The sequence below is a fragment of the Fibroporia radiculosa genome, assembly GCF_000313525.1.
Source record: "Fibroporia radiculosa TFFH 294 genomic supercontigs, scaffold6557, whole genome shotgun sequence".
NCBI classification, from domain to species: domain Eukaryota; kingdom Fungi; phylum Basidiomycota; class Agaricomycetes; order Polyporales; family Fibroporiaceae; genus Fibroporia; species Fibroporia radiculosa.
Window position 1 is genome coordinate 145,675 of NW_012133438.1, and position 19,454 is coordinate 165,128.

At 50.2% G+C, this 19,454-nt stretch overlaps 4 protein-coding genes across 4 annotated transcripts; 1 reads left to right on the forward strand and 3 right to left on the reverse strand.

Annotated features, from left to right (window-relative positions):
- Positions 1 to 1,674: 1,674 nt before the first annotated feature.
- FIBRA_06267 (uncharacterized protein) lies at positions 1,675 to 5,953 on the reverse strand (the record flags this gene model as incomplete). The annotated part of the gene is made up of 22 exons (XM_012328000.1): positions 1,675 to 2,499; positions 2,553 to 2,676; positions 3,286 to 3,303; positions 3,354 to 3,385; positions 3,441 to 3,621; positions 3,680 to 3,869; positions 3,921 to 4,008; positions 4,062 to 4,106; positions 4,167 to 4,206; positions 4,254 to 4,317; positions 4,371 to 4,394; positions 4,449 to 4,477; positions 4,529 to 4,554; positions 4,612 to 4,617; positions 4,708 to 4,856; positions 4,910 to 4,982; positions 5,034 to 5,108; positions 5,169 to 5,242; positions 5,306 to 5,385; positions 5,440 to 5,488; positions 5,562 to 5,694; positions 5,747 to 5,953. 22 exons carry the CDS (start codon positions 5,951 to 5,953, stop codon positions 1,675 to 1,677), a joined length of 2,532 nt encoding a protein of 843 aa, XP_012183390.1.
- A 3,791-nt stretch (positions 5,954 to 9,744) lies between these two features.
- Positions 9,745 to 13,505, forward strand: FIBRA_06268 (uncharacterized protein; the record flags this gene model as incomplete). The annotated part of the gene is made up of 20 exons (XM_012328001.1): positions 9,745 to 9,959; positions 10,016 to 10,131; positions 10,218 to 10,266; positions 10,340 to 10,419; positions 10,908 to 10,981; positions 11,047 to 11,121; positions 11,197 to 11,269; positions 11,341 to 11,489; positions 11,841 to 11,846; positions 11,907 to 11,932; positions 12,059 to 12,087; positions 12,142 to 12,165; positions 12,231 to 12,294; positions 12,350 to 12,389; positions 12,441 to 12,609; positions 12,728 to 12,917; positions 12,997 to 13,177; positions 13,235 to 13,266; positions 13,320 to 13,337; positions 13,391 to 13,505. 20 exons carry the CDS (start codon positions 9,745 to 9,747, stop codon positions 13,503 to 13,505), a joined length of 1,725 nt encoding a protein of 574 aa, XP_012183391.1.
- Positions 13,506 to 13,955: 450 nt separating this feature from the next.
- FIBRA_06269 (uncharacterized protein) lies at positions 13,956 to 14,798 on the reverse strand (the record flags this gene model as incomplete). Its single annotated transcript, XM_012328002.1, has 3 exons — positions 13,956 to 14,257; positions 14,343 to 14,706; positions 14,772 to 14,798. 3 exons carry the CDS (start codon positions 14,796 to 14,798, stop codon positions 13,956 to 13,958), a joined length of 693 nt encoding a protein of 230 aa, XP_012183392.1.
- A 3,250-nt stretch (positions 14,799 to 18,048) lies between these two features.
- Positions 18,049 to 18,907, reverse strand: FIBRA_06270 (uncharacterized protein; the record flags this gene model as incomplete). Its single annotated transcript, XM_012328003.1, has 6 exons — positions 18,049 to 18,251; positions 18,309 to 18,421; positions 18,491 to 18,501; positions 18,564 to 18,705; positions 18,767 to 18,806; positions 18,859 to 18,907. The coding sequence occupies 6 exons, from the start codon at positions 18,905 to 18,907 to the stop codon at positions 18,049 to 18,051; spliced, it is 558 nt and encodes a 185-aa protein (XP_012183393.1).
- Between the last annotated feature and the right edge of the window lie 547 nt (positions 18,908 to 19,454).

A 19,454-nucleotide genomic window follows, 5' to 3' on the forward strand; every position in this document is an offset into this window, starting at 1 on the left:
GATGCGCTTGCTCTCGCGGTTAGATGGCGCCACGCGCGCCGAACAAGAGAGACCATTCGAGTGGGTCATAGAGTGCCGCTAATATCGATACTCTTGGGAGACGGTACGTGCATCGAGAGGTCGACTTTTGAGATTTTGAAGCAAGTTAATGTCATACACACTCACAGGTAGAATTTACTTCATGTGCGCCCTATGATCTATTCGAATGATTTGAATCTGACTGAATATATCATTATATGAAGGTCAATGGTAGTTTTGAACGTATTGCAGTCAGTGCTTGACGTCATAGGAAGAGTGAGTCGTACTGATGCTGTTTTGTGGCGAAGCAAAACTTACTGTTCATATGGCGTACAGGCAGATTTTGATTCCGCTTCCTTTTTAACTGTGCCGTCAGTCCCATGCTTCTACCATCTTTGTCGTACGAAAAGTCTTCGCTGACGTATATATTCAGCCTTTCCGGGGTGCTGGTATCTAGGTTTATGATCAACCTTCGCGAACACGCTGCATCGGAAAATCTATTCGGCATATCTTCTAGTCCTGACACGCTGACTTGGTTCGGTTCAATCCCTTGCACGCCCTCAATTGACGACCCGGATCATTTGAAGTTCGTTGACCGCGCTCATGACTAGTATGATGACGATGTGGACAATCAAAGCACTACTGTGTAAAATAGGCAGTGTTTCGAATTTGATGACCCGTAACAAATTCCGGCGAGCGTAGCACTACTCTGTTGTAGATACATTCATTGAAGACGATTAATACTATACAATTTTCCTTTCTATACGTTACTTACTTACACTCTATTATTTTCCTTATACGGCAACTCCGCTGCGTATCGTTAGAGACGCTAGCGCGTCGACTTCCCTCAGTCCCCGATTACCATATCTCGGACTGAGTTTCTCATTATTATAAACTTCCGTTATACTCTACCGGCGTGTAGACAGCAGAAAATGTTGCGAAGCATTTATTTGACATTTTGGTTGCTGACTCAAAAACTCAGATAGTACGGCCGATCGTTGTGGGCAAGTGATAGAGTCAAAAGGCTCGCTTGTGCGCGCTCTGCTTGGATCTGTATCACTGCATCATGATGCTCCGTAACCAGCTCAATCACCTTAGACCGCTGCATACATCAAGAGTCTATTCTGGCGACCACTACTGCAACTTGAATCGGCTAGTATCCAGAGTGAGGTCCTCGGCGCAGACGCTCCGTTCGTTCAGAAGTTTCAAATTCCAAATTTTCATCTGAGTTTCCTGCACCAGTTACCACATTCATGAGCTTATATATGTCGCGTATCACTATGAGGTGTCAAATGGGGTGCCAGTGAAATGGATCATTTTCCTTTGCTGTGGCCGATCTGGTGGGAGGTATCAAAATTTTCATGTTGGTAGAACCTCGAGCCTCAAGGCTGCGTAAGCCACACCTCACATCTTTCTGCGCGTATTGATCGCCTCTTGTCACCAACTCGTCCACTGCCTCAGAGCCCACTGTAATGTATGTGCGCACGTCTCTATACCTGCGATTGTCACATATAATATATAATGCATCCTAGTATAATCCTAGATTTTAAGTACATTGTATTTTTCGCCCATATCCGAGGTGCAAGTTGTCCCAATTCACCATCCTCGACACTTGACGCGGAGTCATTCCCTGACCCTCCTCTTCCTCTTCCTTTCTTATTGACCAACGTATTTTTGAAACCCTGTAAGCACAGCGAGAACTGTATTGCTGACATCCTTATACTCCGATGACGCTTCGAGGCGATCCAAAGTTGTGATCACGAAGCGGTCACCCGCCCAGGCCCCGCGGTGAATTGGTCTTTCGTAGCTTGACGCGGTAGAGTCATCCGACGACCAGCAGATTTGTGAAATCAGCACCGTCCCAAGATTGATCTTACTTGCAATGAACGGACCCATAGACTTTGCTCCTGTCACCTTGGCCGTAGCATCCGCACGCACGAATTCTCGTTTGGACAGGTTGCAGAGCGCCCAGGGACCAGTTTTATCTCCTTCGATTTCATAGACAGGCTCGTAAAGCCTCTGAAACTCCTTATGTTCACTTCTTGATAGGTCGGAGGAGAATTCGCAGTGATATATCCAAAAAAAGGTTTGAGGGCTTGATCGCTCGCGAAATGTGACACATGCAGCGTCATAAAGGTTACAGATATCGTCGGGATCAAAGTCGTCACTGAGCTCAGCACGTTTGTGAATGGCCTCTAATTCAGCTTTCGTCATCATACCCTCAGGTAGATCGTTGTCGTCCGTGTGGTCGCCAAGACAAATGATGCGACTGTTGACCCAGCAAGCGTATTTAGCACACTGCAGCTTGTGAATTTTTTTCTGAGCGATACTGAAGAGGATGGTGTTTGCGAGACCAAACGAAATGGCATCCAACAGGCGATCGAAGTTGTCGCAGATCAGAAACAATAGTTCAGGAGGTAAGTTGAGCCTCCCAAGCAACGTGTTTCCTGTTCCGTGGCGCAAGATATGCCGTGCACGTAGCTGCGTATTTGAGACTCAGTTACGGGTTCGTTGAGTGAGGGGAAGGAACTTACAGGAGGCGGGGGTAGGAATGGAATTGACAACAATTGAACCAACGTGGACTTGTGTCCACAGAACAATGGTGCATCCAGACACCCTCTCATACAACTGTGTTCTTCTTCCTGATCTAAATTGAAGCTGAAAACAAACCAGACGGAGAGAATGAATTTGTGAATACGAGATTTAAATGATCTTAGACATACATAGCCCAATACTGCTGCATAGCTGCAATGATGATGGTTGACGAGAAAGAGTTGAAAAATGTGGGGCTTAACCCTCACGCTTTAATGTAACTACCGCAGCCACACAACGGTACTGTAATTGGGAACAATGCCAGCCACCTCCACGTCTGTGGAGGCTCATCGATCCAAAGAGACGTCTCCCATCTTCTATGTTGTGGCCCCGACGATTGTATATGATTGTAACCACTGATATTGCAGCGCACACTCACCGCGTATAACTCAGACAAAGACAGAAACCACATGAAGTTTGTAGGATTCTCCTCCGCTAATTGTGTGATATTATAAGGGATTTTGAAAACATTGTACACGCAGAGTCTCGCTCTGCGACAGAAGGTACTAAGCTTCCTTGGTGGTCTTTGTTTCGGTGCCGTGGGAGCCCGCATTTGGTTCCGTCAAAGCGTCTTGAAACGTGGCAATATTTGGGCTTGGGCCCTTGTAATGATGACGTCCGCTTTTAGCATTATTGAGCTCGATTTGTATTTTATAAAAACGGCATAATACGCACCCGCAGATGAACCAAATACTGAAAATGTTGAATTAGTGCTTGTAATATGGGGCTTGTATTAGACTCACCCAGATAAGATAACGACACCTCCGCACATGAGCTGTTCGCTGATATTTCCATACATGTACTGTCAACAGTGCCAAAGAGACACGCACCGAAGCATAGTTCATATTGGACTTCGTGACGGGACGTTCCGTTGGGATACAGAAGATCACGGAGACGAACAAGGCCCAGAAAACACATGCAATGTTCGCCGCCCATCCAAGCAGACCATCACCCATGTAAAACGGTCCTGGCTTGAATTTCACCTCTGGATGATTACGATAGAGTCGCCTCCTGAAGCACATGGGGTCAGCGCAGCTTGAACATCCCTGACAGATACATGGTCGCGCACAATATGATCGGAATGGTATACGAGGAGTCTAATGACATCGCACAAAGGGCGAAAACAGCGTTGGCCGAGACGGGGCTAGCGAGATCGAGCAGGCCCGGTAGAACACTCAAAAGCGTTGTGAACCAGACGGCACGCAGAGGTGTAGTCGTCCACGACGTGACATGACCGAAGTAGCCTCGGTCCGGAAGTCCTAGTAGACATGAAGTGAGGTAGGCTTTATAGTACCCGGTTATGAGCTTACCGTGATCACGACTAAATGCGTACACCATCCTCGATGACGCCTGGAGCGCAGTCTGGCAGACAAAAAACGCGGTCAGACATACGAGTGCCTACCATTAATTCAGATTAGGTCATCATCATGAATTGAAAGATGATATGATACCCAGAGAACGAGTGCGCCGGGTTTCCCGATACGCATCACCATTATCTGAAGTGTAAATGCAAGCATGACCAATTTGAAATCAATGTCTGAGAGACGAAGACATACTTGAAGAAAGGCAGACCCTGATGGGCCCGGCAGGTTCTCACTGTTTATGTGCTCAGACTGAGTGCACAGAAGATTGAGACCACCTACAGGGGACCAGAACACAGGACCACGACAATGTTGAAAACCCAGCCAAGAAGACCAGTGCCAACCACTGCCAGCCTGACATGAGAATTTTATTTTGCACATTTTATACCCACAGCCTACCAGCCATGAAGATAGCCGTTGGTGCTAGATATTCCACATTCTAGTCGCATATTCCAAGCAGAGGCTCGGTATACGTACCTGCGTATGCAGCTCGTCTTACTTCCTCTCTAACAATTGCACATTAACAGCGAAAAGACATGTCCACACCTTTCACTTACGAAATATGCGCTGTTGCATCATAGCCCTACGAGAAACCATTGTAAAACCCGACATATGATGAAGTCCGATAATTGGCACTGACCGTCATCTACGAGAGTGAGCCAATTACGTGAGCACACCGATTCAAAAATCAAAATCACAACATGAACCAATAATTACACAACAAAGGATGACATACCGTCCATTGCACACTAAGCAAACCGAACACGAAGGCAAGTCCACTACCCCATCCCTTTGATTGATTTACAAGGCCGGCGGAGCCAAACACATAGCTCGCAGGGTGCATATCCGATCTAGGAGTCATGGCAAGAAGTACGACGATAATCACTACACATTTTCAGCGAGACATGATAAAATACACGTATACAGAGCGGACCCACAGATGGTTGTTCCAATATTTATGAAAACAAACCCCTTCGTGAGCTGAGACAGTTGACGCGTTGCTAGACAGTTCTAATGTACACGTCAGAGTAGTATAAGACGAACCACAGTGAGTGAACCTACCAAAAGTCCTGTGAATACAATTAGACCAATGAATAGTCCGACTGTCATATTCTGAGTCACGATGTAATTCCCATCCTGTTCAAAGTATTCTAGTGAGCGACAACATATAAATATGGATGAACATGGTCTGAGTACCCTTGATATAACAACTGCTGCCCAGATCATTTCTGCTAGCCCGAATTCCGACGATGCAAGTCCGGCTATGTGACCTGCAGTAGAGGCATAAATTCATTGGCACTAAGTAGGCATCTCTATGGAACTACAGCACGTACCAAGAAGATTGAGCCACCCAATGATCCAGCCAACAATCGCCCGGTGGCGCGGGGGACACAGTTGCGCAGATGCGGTGTACCTGCGTGGACCATGAGATTCGTGATCACGCATACATCAACGAAGTAAGACTTACAAACCTCCGCAGGTAGGAAATGCGCTTACAATCTCTGCGATACTTGATCCTATCCAATTACAAAAGGGCGCGGTCCAACAATGGTGACACAAGTACGACTGATGGCTATCTGAGCTACATACCGAGCGTGAAACACATGCACGAGCCCAGAATCCAACACCAGGTTACAGAGGCCGGTCCACCCATAAGGAGAGGTGTGTTGAATGTTGTCGCAACGCTAGAGCATAGGCCCATGATGCTAAAAGCAAAGCTGATCTGAACATTCGTTGGCGCCATGCATGTATCGCGCAAATATATCAGTACGCACCGTGGCAAGATTCGAAAACTCGCGCTTGAACGACGGAACGTAACCAAACTCTTCGAACAGCTGCACATCATCGTCTGTCTCTCCAATGCGAGAGTCAGATATAGATCGAGTTTCGGCAATTACTTCTGAGGACTCGATGGACGGCTTCGCGTCAGACAAGTTTCTAGCATTGGATGAGAGCCTGGGCGAGCGCATATTGGCAGACATGGCTGCAAGAAATGTAAAAAGCACACAGCCGGGACAGAGCCATGATATAGAAAGAGCCTCGTGTGGAGACGTCAACTGTTCCGATATCAGAACCTCAAAACGAGCGTCTTCAATCACATCGTGGGGCTACAATGACAGGGAAGCGGATGCTATGCGAGAGAAATCCCACTTGCGCATTGATCCCCTGTCTTCTCGAGCACGAGCTCAAAGCTATCGATAGAGCGTTTGCAGCAGAACGGTCCGGGTCCAGGTCATTCAAGAGTCAAATGAAGTTTGGGCGAAAGTAGCGTGATCTGACGCAATGGGTCAGCGCTTTATATACTGGGTCCCAATCTCTGACCTTGCGATGCTTGCATCTTGCATCGGGAATGCACGTAAATGATCCGTTACAACGTCTCTCTCCCCAAGAGCTCGGATATATCATGACGAGGGTAAGTCATTGTGATGACGCGTTTCACGAGCTCTATCTGAGGTCAGCTTTACCACTGGGTTCGTGTCCTTGAATCCTGCTCACAGTGAAAAAAAATATATTAATTTGTAAACCCATGCAAACCGATTCATACAGTCGAATTCAAGCAATGGTCTGAATGAGAAACAAGGACTCAGATCAGTGAGGAGCAAGTGACGAACGGTAATTGCCGACGGGTCGCTCGCCTACACTACTTGGCATTGTGGCAGCAGTTTCATCCCGGAACTCGCTCAGTCGGAGAAACTAAGTGCATTCTGCACTCTCGCATGTCATTGCACGCTGCGTTCACGGACTGCAACGTGATGTTCGAACATAACTACCACTCCGAACCAGCACCTCTACGCGAGCTCACTCATGCATATGCCGGCTAAAAATCTGCAGAGGTTCTGACTCTTTCGGACTCTATGGCTGTCTTCCTCGAATCTATTTGGGCACATACATCCCCTCTTCTCCAAGAACGATACTCGGTGCCTGGCGATCCTAATGAGTTGGGGACACTTGTCTCAAATTTTCTATAAGGCTAGCATTATCCCGCAGTGCGTCAACATCCCGTCTCGAGGCTCACTCCCCCCTGGTAGACGAGCTGTTGTAGTCACGTCTCTCGTTATAGTCATTTATCACGCAGATGATTTTCTTAGAGCAAACAGACGTTCTGACTCCGAAGTAAGTCGAGAAGTTGCACCGAACGAGACGCAATCTCGAGCCTCTCGAGTCCTGAGGTATCATCGTGCAGGTGCTTGCAACTCCCCGCTTGATGTCACAGACCCAAGTGTAAATTCCAACCAAAAAGATAGCTATAAGTTTTGTTTGTTTCCTCAAGTTTTTCTCAGTATGATTTATCTTCACCATACGCTCTCGCCAGTTTCCTGCTCCGTCTTACCTAGTATCTCGATTCCCTTCACCACTTCGGTAGTAGTATCTATTCACTTCCTTTCCAGTGTCGTAATTTTGAAATAATCGCCTACCCCCACCCGTGACCGAACCCATCGTATGACCTTCGAGCGCATAAGACGATGACCACCAAATTCGTAACACGAAAAGGATCTCCAGATTGTGACAGGCGTTCAGCTGCTCTTGATACTTGAATAAGGAGGCGGACATGTTAGCCCAAGACTCGTACCACCAGGTCATGTTGGCGAGGACACTCAAGTCGAGAAGTCGCATTAGCTTGCCCTCCTATCTCAAAGCATTGGCTTCCCTTGGGATGAAGCTGAATCCAAAGTCAAGATTTCTCCTCTCTGCTATGCACAACGAACCTCAATGCACCCTGAGATGTATACAATCACGCTTGATGAACTCAAAACGGATCCACATCATATAGACAAACCGCCAGATATCTGTCACCGAAGCTACCGCCATCCCCCGTTCTTTCAGACTGTAGTCCGTGCACACACAGCGCCACAACAACCTTATCGAACGTGAACGAGCTCCAGTACGCGATATTACTACATTGGCCGACAACCGGGCGACTTGTTTACCTGTCAGGGTTCAAGGTGACTATATGCACGAGTCGCGACGACCACCTGCTTTGGTCTTCCTCCGAGACCCCAGTCACATAATGAGGTGCAGAAAGATGACCGGAAGAGCTGGAGGCTGGCAAAGAATCTCCACCCAAACTATGAAATAAGGTAATGGACTTTTGACATCATCCTTCATTCAGGAGACAAGGTCAGGGACGTCAATCGTAGAACAAGCTGTGAGAATAACGGGTGGACCAAGGATTCGGAGAATCTTCTTCAACGATTTACTAAAGTAAGGAAAGCCACGTCCTGCAAATTTCGCGCACAACCAGGACCAAGGCTTTCAACTCAAGAATAGATGCGCAGAGATCACTGTCGATGACCGGGAGGTCCGAATTCCAGTCGTAAGTGTGTATTCACGCTTGCAACTACCTGAACAAATTGACTAGTAACGTTCCGAAGCAACTCCATTATGAGCTAACCATAGTGCCTGCGGCACGGCACATCATACAAATTGGAGGCGTCACATGCTGCAATCATAATCATCTTTCGCGGTCGTCCCATCAGTAGCAAGCAGGCAGAAGAAAGCTTGGGATACGATTGCACCGTAACCATCCCAGTACCTAGGCGTCTGATAGGCCAGCTTGAATCCTGAGCCATTAATACAGCGGAAGTAGTCAATGTCGGGAATCTTCGAAGATACATGTCACTAGCGAGCATACCTCCACAACAGAGATCCGGAGTCCATGCCGACACATTATGGGAGGTAGCGAACAATAAATACTCGAGCGATGACCAAGAGAACGACACCCATGCGGAGGATGGGACAAGGCGGTACCTCACCAGAAGCACGACTGGTGCCGGTGTGATAGATTGCCGCTTTGAGAATTGCGCAGAGGACGAATTGAAGCCAACCGTTCAATGGACGACACTGCCGTTCGAACGGCCATCAGTCTTGGAAGTGAGAACGGAGGACAAGAGCAAGCCGATGTGCAATCTTCCAAAGAGGTGCTGTGATGGGGGCATACAATCAATGCCATCATCTGATCAACCCCAAGAGAAAAAGAGCCACCGCACCTGCGCCCAAGCTCTTTGTACAGCTGCGCATTGTCATGCCAAGCCCGGATCAACCCAAGACGAAGAAAGACGGATGCAGACGTACTTAGTAACAGAAAAATAGTGCGTGCGAGAAGAGTGACTACGAAGAGGCTGACCTGGGAGCACGCTCAGAGATAAATTCAATCTGCCTCTATGAGGTTGCACCCCGGTCGGAGCAGGGGTTGCCGCGCGTCACATCAGGACATTTCTTCCAGGCAGGATCAGGTAATATCAGGCATCCCAGTGAAAATTACTGCTGACACTTTCATGAGGAGGTGGCAAGACGTATCAATGAAAGCAGTTAGTGGGCAGCTCCTTATCGGTGCCAGCGACAGACCTTAGATCTGGGCCCTGGCGGCAAAATGTGGTCGCGTGCCCACATATGCGATCCACGTGCCGATTTAGAGGCACGTGCGCCCGCGACGCGTCTGATTGGACAAGATCGCGTCGGAGCAGCCGCGGCGACCTTTGCCGGACATTCTGGGCTATTTTCGCGTTGTTCGCGGGTCGACGATGCGCTGAGCGCGGTTATCGCGATTGTCTCGTCGGAAAATAATCAAAATTTCAAAAACAACGCACACTGGTGATAACACTTGCGCCTTCTCCACACTGGCATCAGCGCGTGCTAGTCTTCGCTGTCAAGCTTAGCCAGCCAGAGGCGCTGCTGATAGCGAGCCACAGACTAATTGGTCTTCATTTCCACAGATAGACCCTGTCTTTATCGCAGACTTGCTTTCTTGCTCCCGCTCTGTCTCCTCGTCGTCATGTTTGAGCCAAAGGACCTCGCCACTATGTCGCATGATGACAAGACTCCCTCTCGCTCGCCTCGCGCCGACGTCGACGCTCGATCGGTGGTTACCTCTCGCTCAGGGAGCATGAATGATGATGACAGACTGCTCGAGGAGATGGGCTACGTACCCTCGTTCAAACGCGAGTTCTCCAACCTGGCGACGGTGAACAACCAACTCCTTATCTCTAAGTGCGACGTTGATCGAAGTTTGGCAACTGGGGGGTGCAGATTAGCTTCGCTTTCAGTATCATGGGTCTTTGTTCAAGTGTTGCAACGACTTTCAATACGCCTCTGCTTACTGGCGGCCCCGCGTCCGTAACTTGGTGCTGGATCCTCGGGGCGTGTATGTGCTTCACGCTCGGTACGTCATCTTCCATCTGAAAGTCTATGGAGCATCCGCTCCATGAGCGTCTTGCTTGTCGACCTTATGCTCACGTACCTGTCCAGGATCGAGCATTGCAGAGATAGTTAGCGCATTCCCTACATGCGGCGGCTTGTAAGTGTGACATTCTCCGCATTTTGTGCGATCTATCGTCCGAGACGTTCGCTCATGTCTGCTCCAATGACAGGTACACTGCATCCGCTCAACTATGTCCTCCGCGGCATCGTGCGATTGTCGGGTGGATTGTCGGGTGGCTCAATTTGCTGGGTACGTTCACTATCTGGAACCGATTTCTTGTGAACAATTCATGGCTGGTACCGTCCTCGAACATCTCTCATGGAATCTCAAGACAAACATCTATACTTTTTGGACTTCGATCAGATGGACTACCCGATTATTGAAGTCTAGCATGCTTCTATGATCATGAGCAAACCTTTTACCCACGAGTTCAGGTGCCAAAGCGCGTAGATGCCTCACAAAGTCATTAGCGACCAGGAACAACAAACGTCTTGGGATCAGATCACTATGTTCGCAATTTGTCTGGATGTTATTTCTTGCGAGTTCCCTTTCGCCTACATTTCGTATTGGAGGGCCCAGACGTGTCTTTGCCAACCTGCACATCCGGAGGTGTTTCTTGCTCGTGATGTCTGAATCGGAGCCCATGATGTCGTAAAGCAGCTGTTATTAATAACGGCATGATATTTTTTGCTCGATCCGCGCCTCACGGGCTTGACGCTGAATGACTTGTTTGTCAGGCCAGGTTGCAGGACTAGCGTCGACGGAGTTCGGGCTTGCGAACATGATCTGGGCCGCTGTTGTCGTCGCTAAGGTATGCTCAAGTGTCTGTCTTCACATCACTAGGGCGCTGCCTTATGCGTAATTTCAATCTTGAAGAACGGAAATTACGTCGTCACACAAGGCATGACTGTCGGCCTGTTCGCCGGTCTGCTCGTGTTCAATGGGATTCTGGTGTGTTTTGAACTGCTGAAATTGTATTATTGGTGCCGCACACTGACCCTAGATGGACCTTGTGATGCATATCAGAACTGCCTCGCTACTCGTCAGCTCGCACACATCACCAAGGGTTTTGTCTTCGTCAATCTCGGCACAACAACCCGTGCGTCCTGAGCGTCCCCTTTCCTCCGCACTTCGCTAACATATGCTCGCCATCGACGCCTGTACGTCCAGTGATCATAATTGTCCTCCTCGCGATGACCCCCCGCTCCGAGATGCATCCGGCTGGATATGTCTTCGGTTCCGACGGCCTCGTGAACCAGACAGGTGGTTGGAACAACGGACTAGCGTTCCTTTTTGGACTACTGAGTGTCCAATGGACGGTGCGTATCCCACACTGATTGGTAGCTTGATACTCCGCGGCTATAATTTGCGCGGTCCGCGTGCCGTCGCGGGAACTATGCGCGGAGTTGCGCAGGCGCAAGGGTGTTGGATTGGGTTCATCTCCGCTCGTCCGCCGCGTAAATGCCGGAAAATGGGCTTGGACAGCCCCTCCGCGACTTGGACGCCTGCTGACGGTGGTCTCGCACCTAGACGCGCCTCTGTGGCTCCATGACCTTCACTTGCCGGTTCCTGGGCCTAAACACATGCGGCGCGCTTGGACGCGAGATCTTCTGAAGTTTATTTGACGCCTCAGGGTAATTGCTGACCTCGCTTGGCGGATTCGTTGGCAGATGACGGTACGTGACCTCAACGTGTTCTACTCTAATTTCGGATGTGTTTGACATTCCCGCTCGTAGGATTATGACGCTACCGCACACATCTCGTGAGTGTTGTTGATTCTTCTATTCGATTGGGTTCCTCCGCCTCGGAGATGAATCTATAAGTCGGTCCCGGAGGGTTTTAATCTGTCAACCACAATTGCAATGAGATACTGACGTCTATTGCTTAGGGAGGAGGTCAAGCGCGCGGCCTATGCAGGTTTGTTCAATTCGATATCATGCCCGCGATGCTCGTTCTGACGTCCATATGCAGCGCCCGCGGCAATTTTCATCGCAGGTGAACCTTTTGAGCCGCCTGTTCTGTCATCCGATGCATGTCATCACTCACTTGTTGATGAACAGTGATCGGCACGGGGCTCCTGGGTTGGTTGCTCAATATTGTTGTTATCTTGTGCTCCGGACCTCTGTCGGTACTTGCCCGTTCGGTTTCTTTTATTGATTGTTAACGTGGGTATATGTAGCGAGAATCTTCCAGGCGCGTCGGGGTCTGCATTCCTGGAGGTATGTGACGGGTCTATTCTCCGCCTTTGGGACTTAGAAAATTCCCGCCAGATCATGGTGCTGCGGATCGGAACGCCTGGAGCGCTCTTTCTATGGGTAATGGTTCATGCTCCTGCTTCTACAGCTTGTAACTCAAGCTCGCGCTTGTACTCTCCAGAGTTTGGTCTGTTTGACTGCGTTCTTCGTCTGTCAGACGTCCCTCCAGGCTTGTTCTCGGATGGTATATGCATTCAGCCGTGATCACGGTAAGTCTCATAACAAGTTTGGCTGTTTCATTTCATCAAAACACGAGTCTGATTGACGGCGCCCAATTTGATTCTGTATTCCCCCTCCGCTAGCGCTACCCGATGGTGGCTACTTTGGTCAGGTCACCTCGTGGACAACCACACCCCTTCGCGCGGTGTGGTTCACGACCATTGTAAGCATTTTACCGGGACTTTTAGACCTTGCGAGCCCTATCGCCGCGAACGCCATCTTTGCCCTGTGTGCGATAGCGCTCGATTCCTCATACATTATCCCAATCTTCTTGTATGTGACGTTTTTATCCTGTCAACGTTGATATGATAATGATCGCACACGCTTTTTGTGGGGCGTGAAATGCGCACAGGCGACGGCTGTATCGCAACCACCCAGAGGTCACGTTCAAGCCGGGTCCATTCTACATGGGTGACGGCATCCTTGGCTGGGCGGCGAATCTGGCTTGTATCTGCTGGACACTCTTCGTCTGCGTCATTTTCTGCATACCCACGGAACTCCCGGTGACGCAGTCGAACATGAATTACGCCTCGGTACGTCATTGTAGATGGACGCCTTTGGCGATTTCCCTGACGGCGTCCTCTTGATAGGTGATTACTTGTGGAGTGATCATACTCTCGGGGTAAGCGACCTCCGTGGCTTCGCTAGTGACACAACTGATCTTCTTTTCGGAAGGCTGTGGTTTGTCTGCGGGTACGCACCGCCCGCCCTAACACGTCTGTAAACTAGACTAAATCTGTTCATAGTGCACATCGCCACTACAAGGGTCCGAGTTCCAACGTGCCGAAGTTCGGGGATGCTGTCGCGAATCGAGATTCTCGCGACCACGAGAACGAAAAGCAGGGCATCGAACAGGCATAGCCTGCGGCCCTGAGGTCCGTCACATGGCATCGCAGGCGTCTCAGCAGTGTTGCTGACCCGTTCGATAGGTCTTTGAGGCGCCTCGTCCCTCCGGTCGCCCGGTCTTATCGTTCCGAAGTGTAGTTACTTCCGCGATGGTAGATCGTGTCGCAAAGACTGCGAATGTATGTATCTTGATCTCTGGAGCGCGGGGACCTTCTGGGACCTTATGCTGTCGCCATGTGGTCATTAGGTGGAAACGATACTCTACATAGTTTAGCCTACGATACAGTGGATATCCGCCCGAAGATGATTACAAGATAGTACAGATGATTCATGACACCATTTGGATATTCAAAGTCCGTACTCTCTCCCCGTCATGTCTGATCGTTCGATCGCGAGCCAAAGATGCAGAGCCTGCTTACGGCGAGGTGCTTACGGTGGCTGCGGCGTCCAGGGTCCTTCATAATATCACCGAACTTGACTGTACGGCTGCAGTTCCCGCAGAAGCCGCCCCCATCGCCCTCCATGCCAACGGGAGACTCTGTCCCACCCACCCTCTGGGCCAGCCATCTTGAACCAGATGAACATGGAGCCTAAAACGAAGTCTGCGTAGCTGGGGCATTCATTCGGACTGAAGAGCCACCGCGACGCGCACTTCCTCTGCCCTTGCGCACGGTCGACGAGCGCGGAAATTTCGTCCAAACCCTTCTGCAGGTCTCTCCAGAGCGATGCCTGCTTGTGCACAGGAAACATATCCTCGAGAGCAACGCCTGTGCCGTCGACGCACGGTCAGGAACCGCCGGAACAGGGAAATTTCCAGAGGGGCAGAATGATACACGTGAAGCTGAGACTCACCCAGAAAGTCCTTCCTCGTAGCGCGATAAAACTCCAAATCACGGCCGTCGAGAATGCGCACGGTATTCGGGACGGCCATCGGTATCATCGGGGTGTAAACGTGCTTGTGGATGGCTTCATTATACGACAGCTGAATGTCGCGCGAGCCACAGGGGAAGATAGTCCGAGATGGGTACGTTTTCTCCAGGTAGTTGACGATGACGAGGGAGTCTGCGAGGTGGACTGGAGACTTCGCCGACGACTGATCGATAATGGACGGAACGGTATAGAATGGCTTTTCCGTTCGCGTGGGTGGTACTCCGGCCGAAGATAGCTTGTCAGCTATATCGGGATACGACAGCCATCGAGTTGTGTAAGGTACTTCCTTGTAATTCAGAACGAATCTATTGCCCCGTCAGAACAGAGGATAGTGCTAGTAATGCGACATACCGAACTTTCCAAGCGTTTGGGGACCATGCGGGAGGGTCGCAGGTAGACTTGACGTCGTAGAGGTAGACAGCAGACCGAGTCATAGTCGAGGCTTAATGGGGTGCCAAAGGGAGCTGTTGGGACACTGTCATGTTCCGCCTTTTATATGTCTGTGCCGGAGAACGATTAGCGCACTCGGGACGCGCTCCATGACAAAGGCGCAGACCATCTGTTGATGAAATTGAATTTCCGATCTGGTAAGTGGCTGAATCAAAAGTAGAAAGGCGTCCTGTCTGCAAACCTTGATAAACGGGTGTCCCGGCAGGTAAATGCTCTACGTAGATGCGGCAAGTAGTGGACATGTCCAGCATAACTGCTGCAAGCCGGCATGGGCCGCGGATCCGATCGGGGGCAAGAATTGGAATGTTGAACGCCGAGTCAGGTACGCGGAAGAGCTAGTACATTCCTGTGGGTAGCGCAGAAGAGGCTTGTAATGCACATTCATGAACAAGATTGCGATGTCTAGCCCATGGGATACGTGGCACTGAATCATAACTGATTGATACGTTGGACCGTAAAGAGCGGAGGTGGACCGCCATCAAAGATATTATGCTCCCGAGGCGAATACAAGGCCGTGTTCTGAATTGAGAAGTGCCTAGATGTGGGAGGAAAAGGGAAAGCTTATCCAGTGCTGTCGGTGCTAGTTGCGGTAGGGGTTCAAGTAGTCGGGCTCGGAAGACGCGCGAGGCGCACGGTTCACTCCGCCTCCGCTTAATCCCGCCGCATCACCCATGTCTACGGCGGACTTGCGGCAGATGTCGCAGGCCCTATATTCCTAGGCTTTCCCAAGGCAGCCTGAGGGCCAAGCTCACCAGCAGGGCTTTGTGATGTCCACTGGCACACAGACGTATCCAATGGACCGTGACAGAATAACTCCGGTGCGTGCGAAATAATGATATTGGACGTACACCTGCTAGTTCGAGGAGATACTAGCCCAGGTAATGCTGAAACGGCCACCTTGAGCATGTTGAAAATCCTTTGGATGCGGGAGAGTCATTCCGACTTAGTGTGGTTTCAAGTTCGAGTCGGCTGTGACGATCACGCGTTGATCGTTACTTCCCGCGACGCGTGCTGGCCCACTCAGGCTAGAAACACGGTTGTACATGCGCATCCCGACAATTAAGCTTCCGCGAATATTCGCGTAGCTCAGGCCAGATAATTCATCGACCAATATTATTTTACTGTATGTACACGCGAGATTTCCACCTAAATCTCGCAGTCAGCATGTTTACTCATGTGACGCGACAGCTAGCGGAACATAGGGACTTATGTGGCTTAGTTGCATGATACATCTCCCTCAGCAATCCCTTTGTTTACCCGAATAACCCCACGCAAATTCATGCAGCTTGTAGTCCTTGTGGTGGCAATCGAAATTGTCGGCATGTCCATCCATTCGATTTCGGCTTGTCCTGCGCAAGTCCTGCGGCCATCATGATCAATAGTAAGAAGAATGGAATGTGAACTAGTGCTTCTTCGTAAAGGAGTTCTCTTTGGGATAAAGCACAGGATTTTTTGCGGACACACAGCCCAAGTGGGCAGCGATTCCGTCCTATTTGACAACACTTTCACACAATACCAATAGGCTTGCAACGCCGACTCAAACCGTGACGTGGGTCATACTGGCATAGCAGGAATATCCAATAGGTGGGACCCTCTTTCAAGTATGATCCTTCTCCGAGCATCCTCCTGGAACAATATTTCTTCAGCACGATCTGAGGCAAGGTACCATCTATAGCGAAGGACGATCAAATCAAATCGTCCTGATGTATCCTGCAGGGCCATAGAGTTTATTTGACACGCATTTGAATCACCCAGGACTCAAGACATTCGCAGACCCATTGAGTAGAATTTCTGATAGCAAATATTGAGTCATCCGTCCCTTTTGCATGACGACCGCCGGATGAGTCTGACATGGCAAGTTCTTCTAGCCTCACATGTGCCGCGGCTCCCACTAGATGGACATCAGCTGAATTTGACATCGGACCTCCCGGTCTTCTGCCTGACACCGTAGGGGCAAGCGTTCCGGTAAGATAGGATCGTGACTGTGAGCGCAACATGACCGATGATGGCTCCGCTCAGAGCAGTCCGGAGGGAAATGCGATACGATGACGGCGGGAGCTATGCGATAGCAGGAATAAATCAATAGCAAGAGGCTGACGACACCGCGGTCCCTGCATCGAGCGCTCACCGCCACATCCTCACGATCCTGTGGCGCCTCGTCCGGATCCTGTAGCAGAGTTCTCAGCACATCCACGCATGCCTGCTGAGCAGTCTCGACTCTCGAAATCAGGAGACCTGTCCAATAAGGGGACAACATCGCCCGCATGCGATATCCACGCTGCCGATATATTGGACCCTGGGTCCTACGACGGAGAACGCATCGAAGTTCAAGAACCACTAAGACACGGGTCTGCAATATCACCACGCGCGGGGCCTCCCAGGAGCCCAGTTCAGCAAGCCTTCTACTCCCTAGAACTGAATTGCGGATGCTCACCCCGTGCCAATCGCTCGAATCCCACATGCTGTCAAGTGCGAAACGGTGAGCGGCGCAAACGGACTAAAAGCTGACCTCAATTTAGTGCGTATCCCCCACAACAAATTGCGACATGCTGGCTGGTGATCAGTCAGCTGCGCACGATCCTCCTAATTCTATATCTTGGCTAGTTGCAAACAGGTGTAGAGGGGCGGAGGACAAAGCGCCGACGCTATTTTTGAACTTCGCAAGCGGAGACCGTGACCTGTCCATATTGCGGCGAAGTATTAGCTCAGGAGCCCTCTCATTTGAATGAAAAATCAGATAGCCTAACTTCCTAGCAGTTGCAGCCAGACAGTGTTCTCAGCAATTACCACACAGCCAGGCAATGCGCCTGCGTCCAACTCGCCCGTGATTCCGCCACTGATCGATTTCGTAGGGTATACCACATGATAATGTGAACAAATTCATATGTCCATAACACCAACAGCCAAACAAATACCGAGGAGACAGTAAACGTTATCCGTAATGTGACATACACCTACAGAGACATTTTACCTGACACAAAAACCTGAGTCCACAAACAGAGAATTATGAACAATCGAAGTTACGGAATCAAGGAATGGAAGGTTTCAAGAGAAGGGATATGATTGTTCGCACACGTCAAACCATGATGAAGAGGACGCTGTACAAGAGGAAGTATTGGTTCAACAGACACCGCGGATCATGTCGGCAAGGCGAGCGCGCTGAGGAAATCAGTCGGGCTCAGAGAAGCAGAGCTGATAGGGACGCAACGCCGCATGCTGCAATTATGCCAAAGGCTGTCTGCGCGGACTCCAAGCCCACAGCGCGAATAGCGCTTGACTTCTGGCCCGAGCCAGCACTAGTCGTAGAAGTACTGGAGGAAGAGGATCCGCTAGCGGTGCTCGACGCGGAAGAACTCGCGCTGGTTGTAGGAGCGGGTGCGGCTTTAGAACGGAAGATCAACTACCGTAGGTATCACAGAAGCCTGATAGAATGCTCACTGCCCGGGGCCATGACGGAGAAGAGCTGGCTAGTGGCGTAGACCATGCTCGAGTTCGTCGGGCTTATGAAGCGGATTGCGTAGTCACCCCCAGTAACGAGGGTCACGTTGGTGCTGCATGCCAAGATAGCAGCAATTAGACTCCATTCCGTCAGCGAGTGAGCAATGTGGCACAAGACTCACACGGTGAATGACTATGAAAAGACGTTCTCCATGTAAGTATTCTGTTGATGCACCACGAGAAGAACTGACTCACTTGCTGGGACACATTCACGTAAGACGCGATGGAGAAATTACCGTTGAGGGTCGTGTTGTGTGTGTTAAAGACATCAATGTTGATCGGGTTGGGGTCACCGGATGCATAAGTCCAAGTAATGGTGTTGGTGGTATACTGAACCCTTTAGAAAATGTCAGAAAAATCAAGATATTCTGCATCGAAGGAATTTATAAGAAACGTACCAGTACTCGGACGGAGACGGCCCAAGGATGGTAATCGCAGCTGCAAAATCAATTAACAACTGTATCACGCGACGAGCCGCACGACCACTTACCCTGCGCGGCGGGGATGAGGGCAAGGGCGGCGAGGGCGGCGAAACGCATATTGAGAAATGACCGGTGGGGGAGTCTTGTTACAGCGGAGGGAGGGGATGATGGAAGTTGAAGAAAAAGATCCTGGCGGCGAACTGCTGCCTCGCCGCGAAGATGCCAGCCTTTTCCATGCCCGACCGCGTTCGCAGCACGTGATCTTTAGGCCGCATTTCCTCCCACAAGCGACAATGCCGCCGCCATTCCAGATGTCAGCCTCGCTTCACTGCCTTCCTTAGCCTTGTCTTTGTGTGGTTTGCGCATGTCCGCAAGTGGTCTGTGGCTCTATTCTATCTAGGTATGCGAATTGTGGTCATGAGGTTCCCGCTTGCTCGCCTTGGTTGCTGGCATATTCAACTATTTCGTGGAGTTATGTGCGGCATTAGTGCATTCCCGAATCCCTAGAAACGTGGCGATGCTATACTTGTGGTTTGGTGATGTAAAAATGCACATTGTCTCGGAACGAGGCGGGCGAGTGGGGGGCGGTTCTCCCCGAACAGCAAAAGGTAACGAGTGGCGTGCAGTGCTGCAGTCGCCGAACCAAGATTCAACCGGTTTCGCT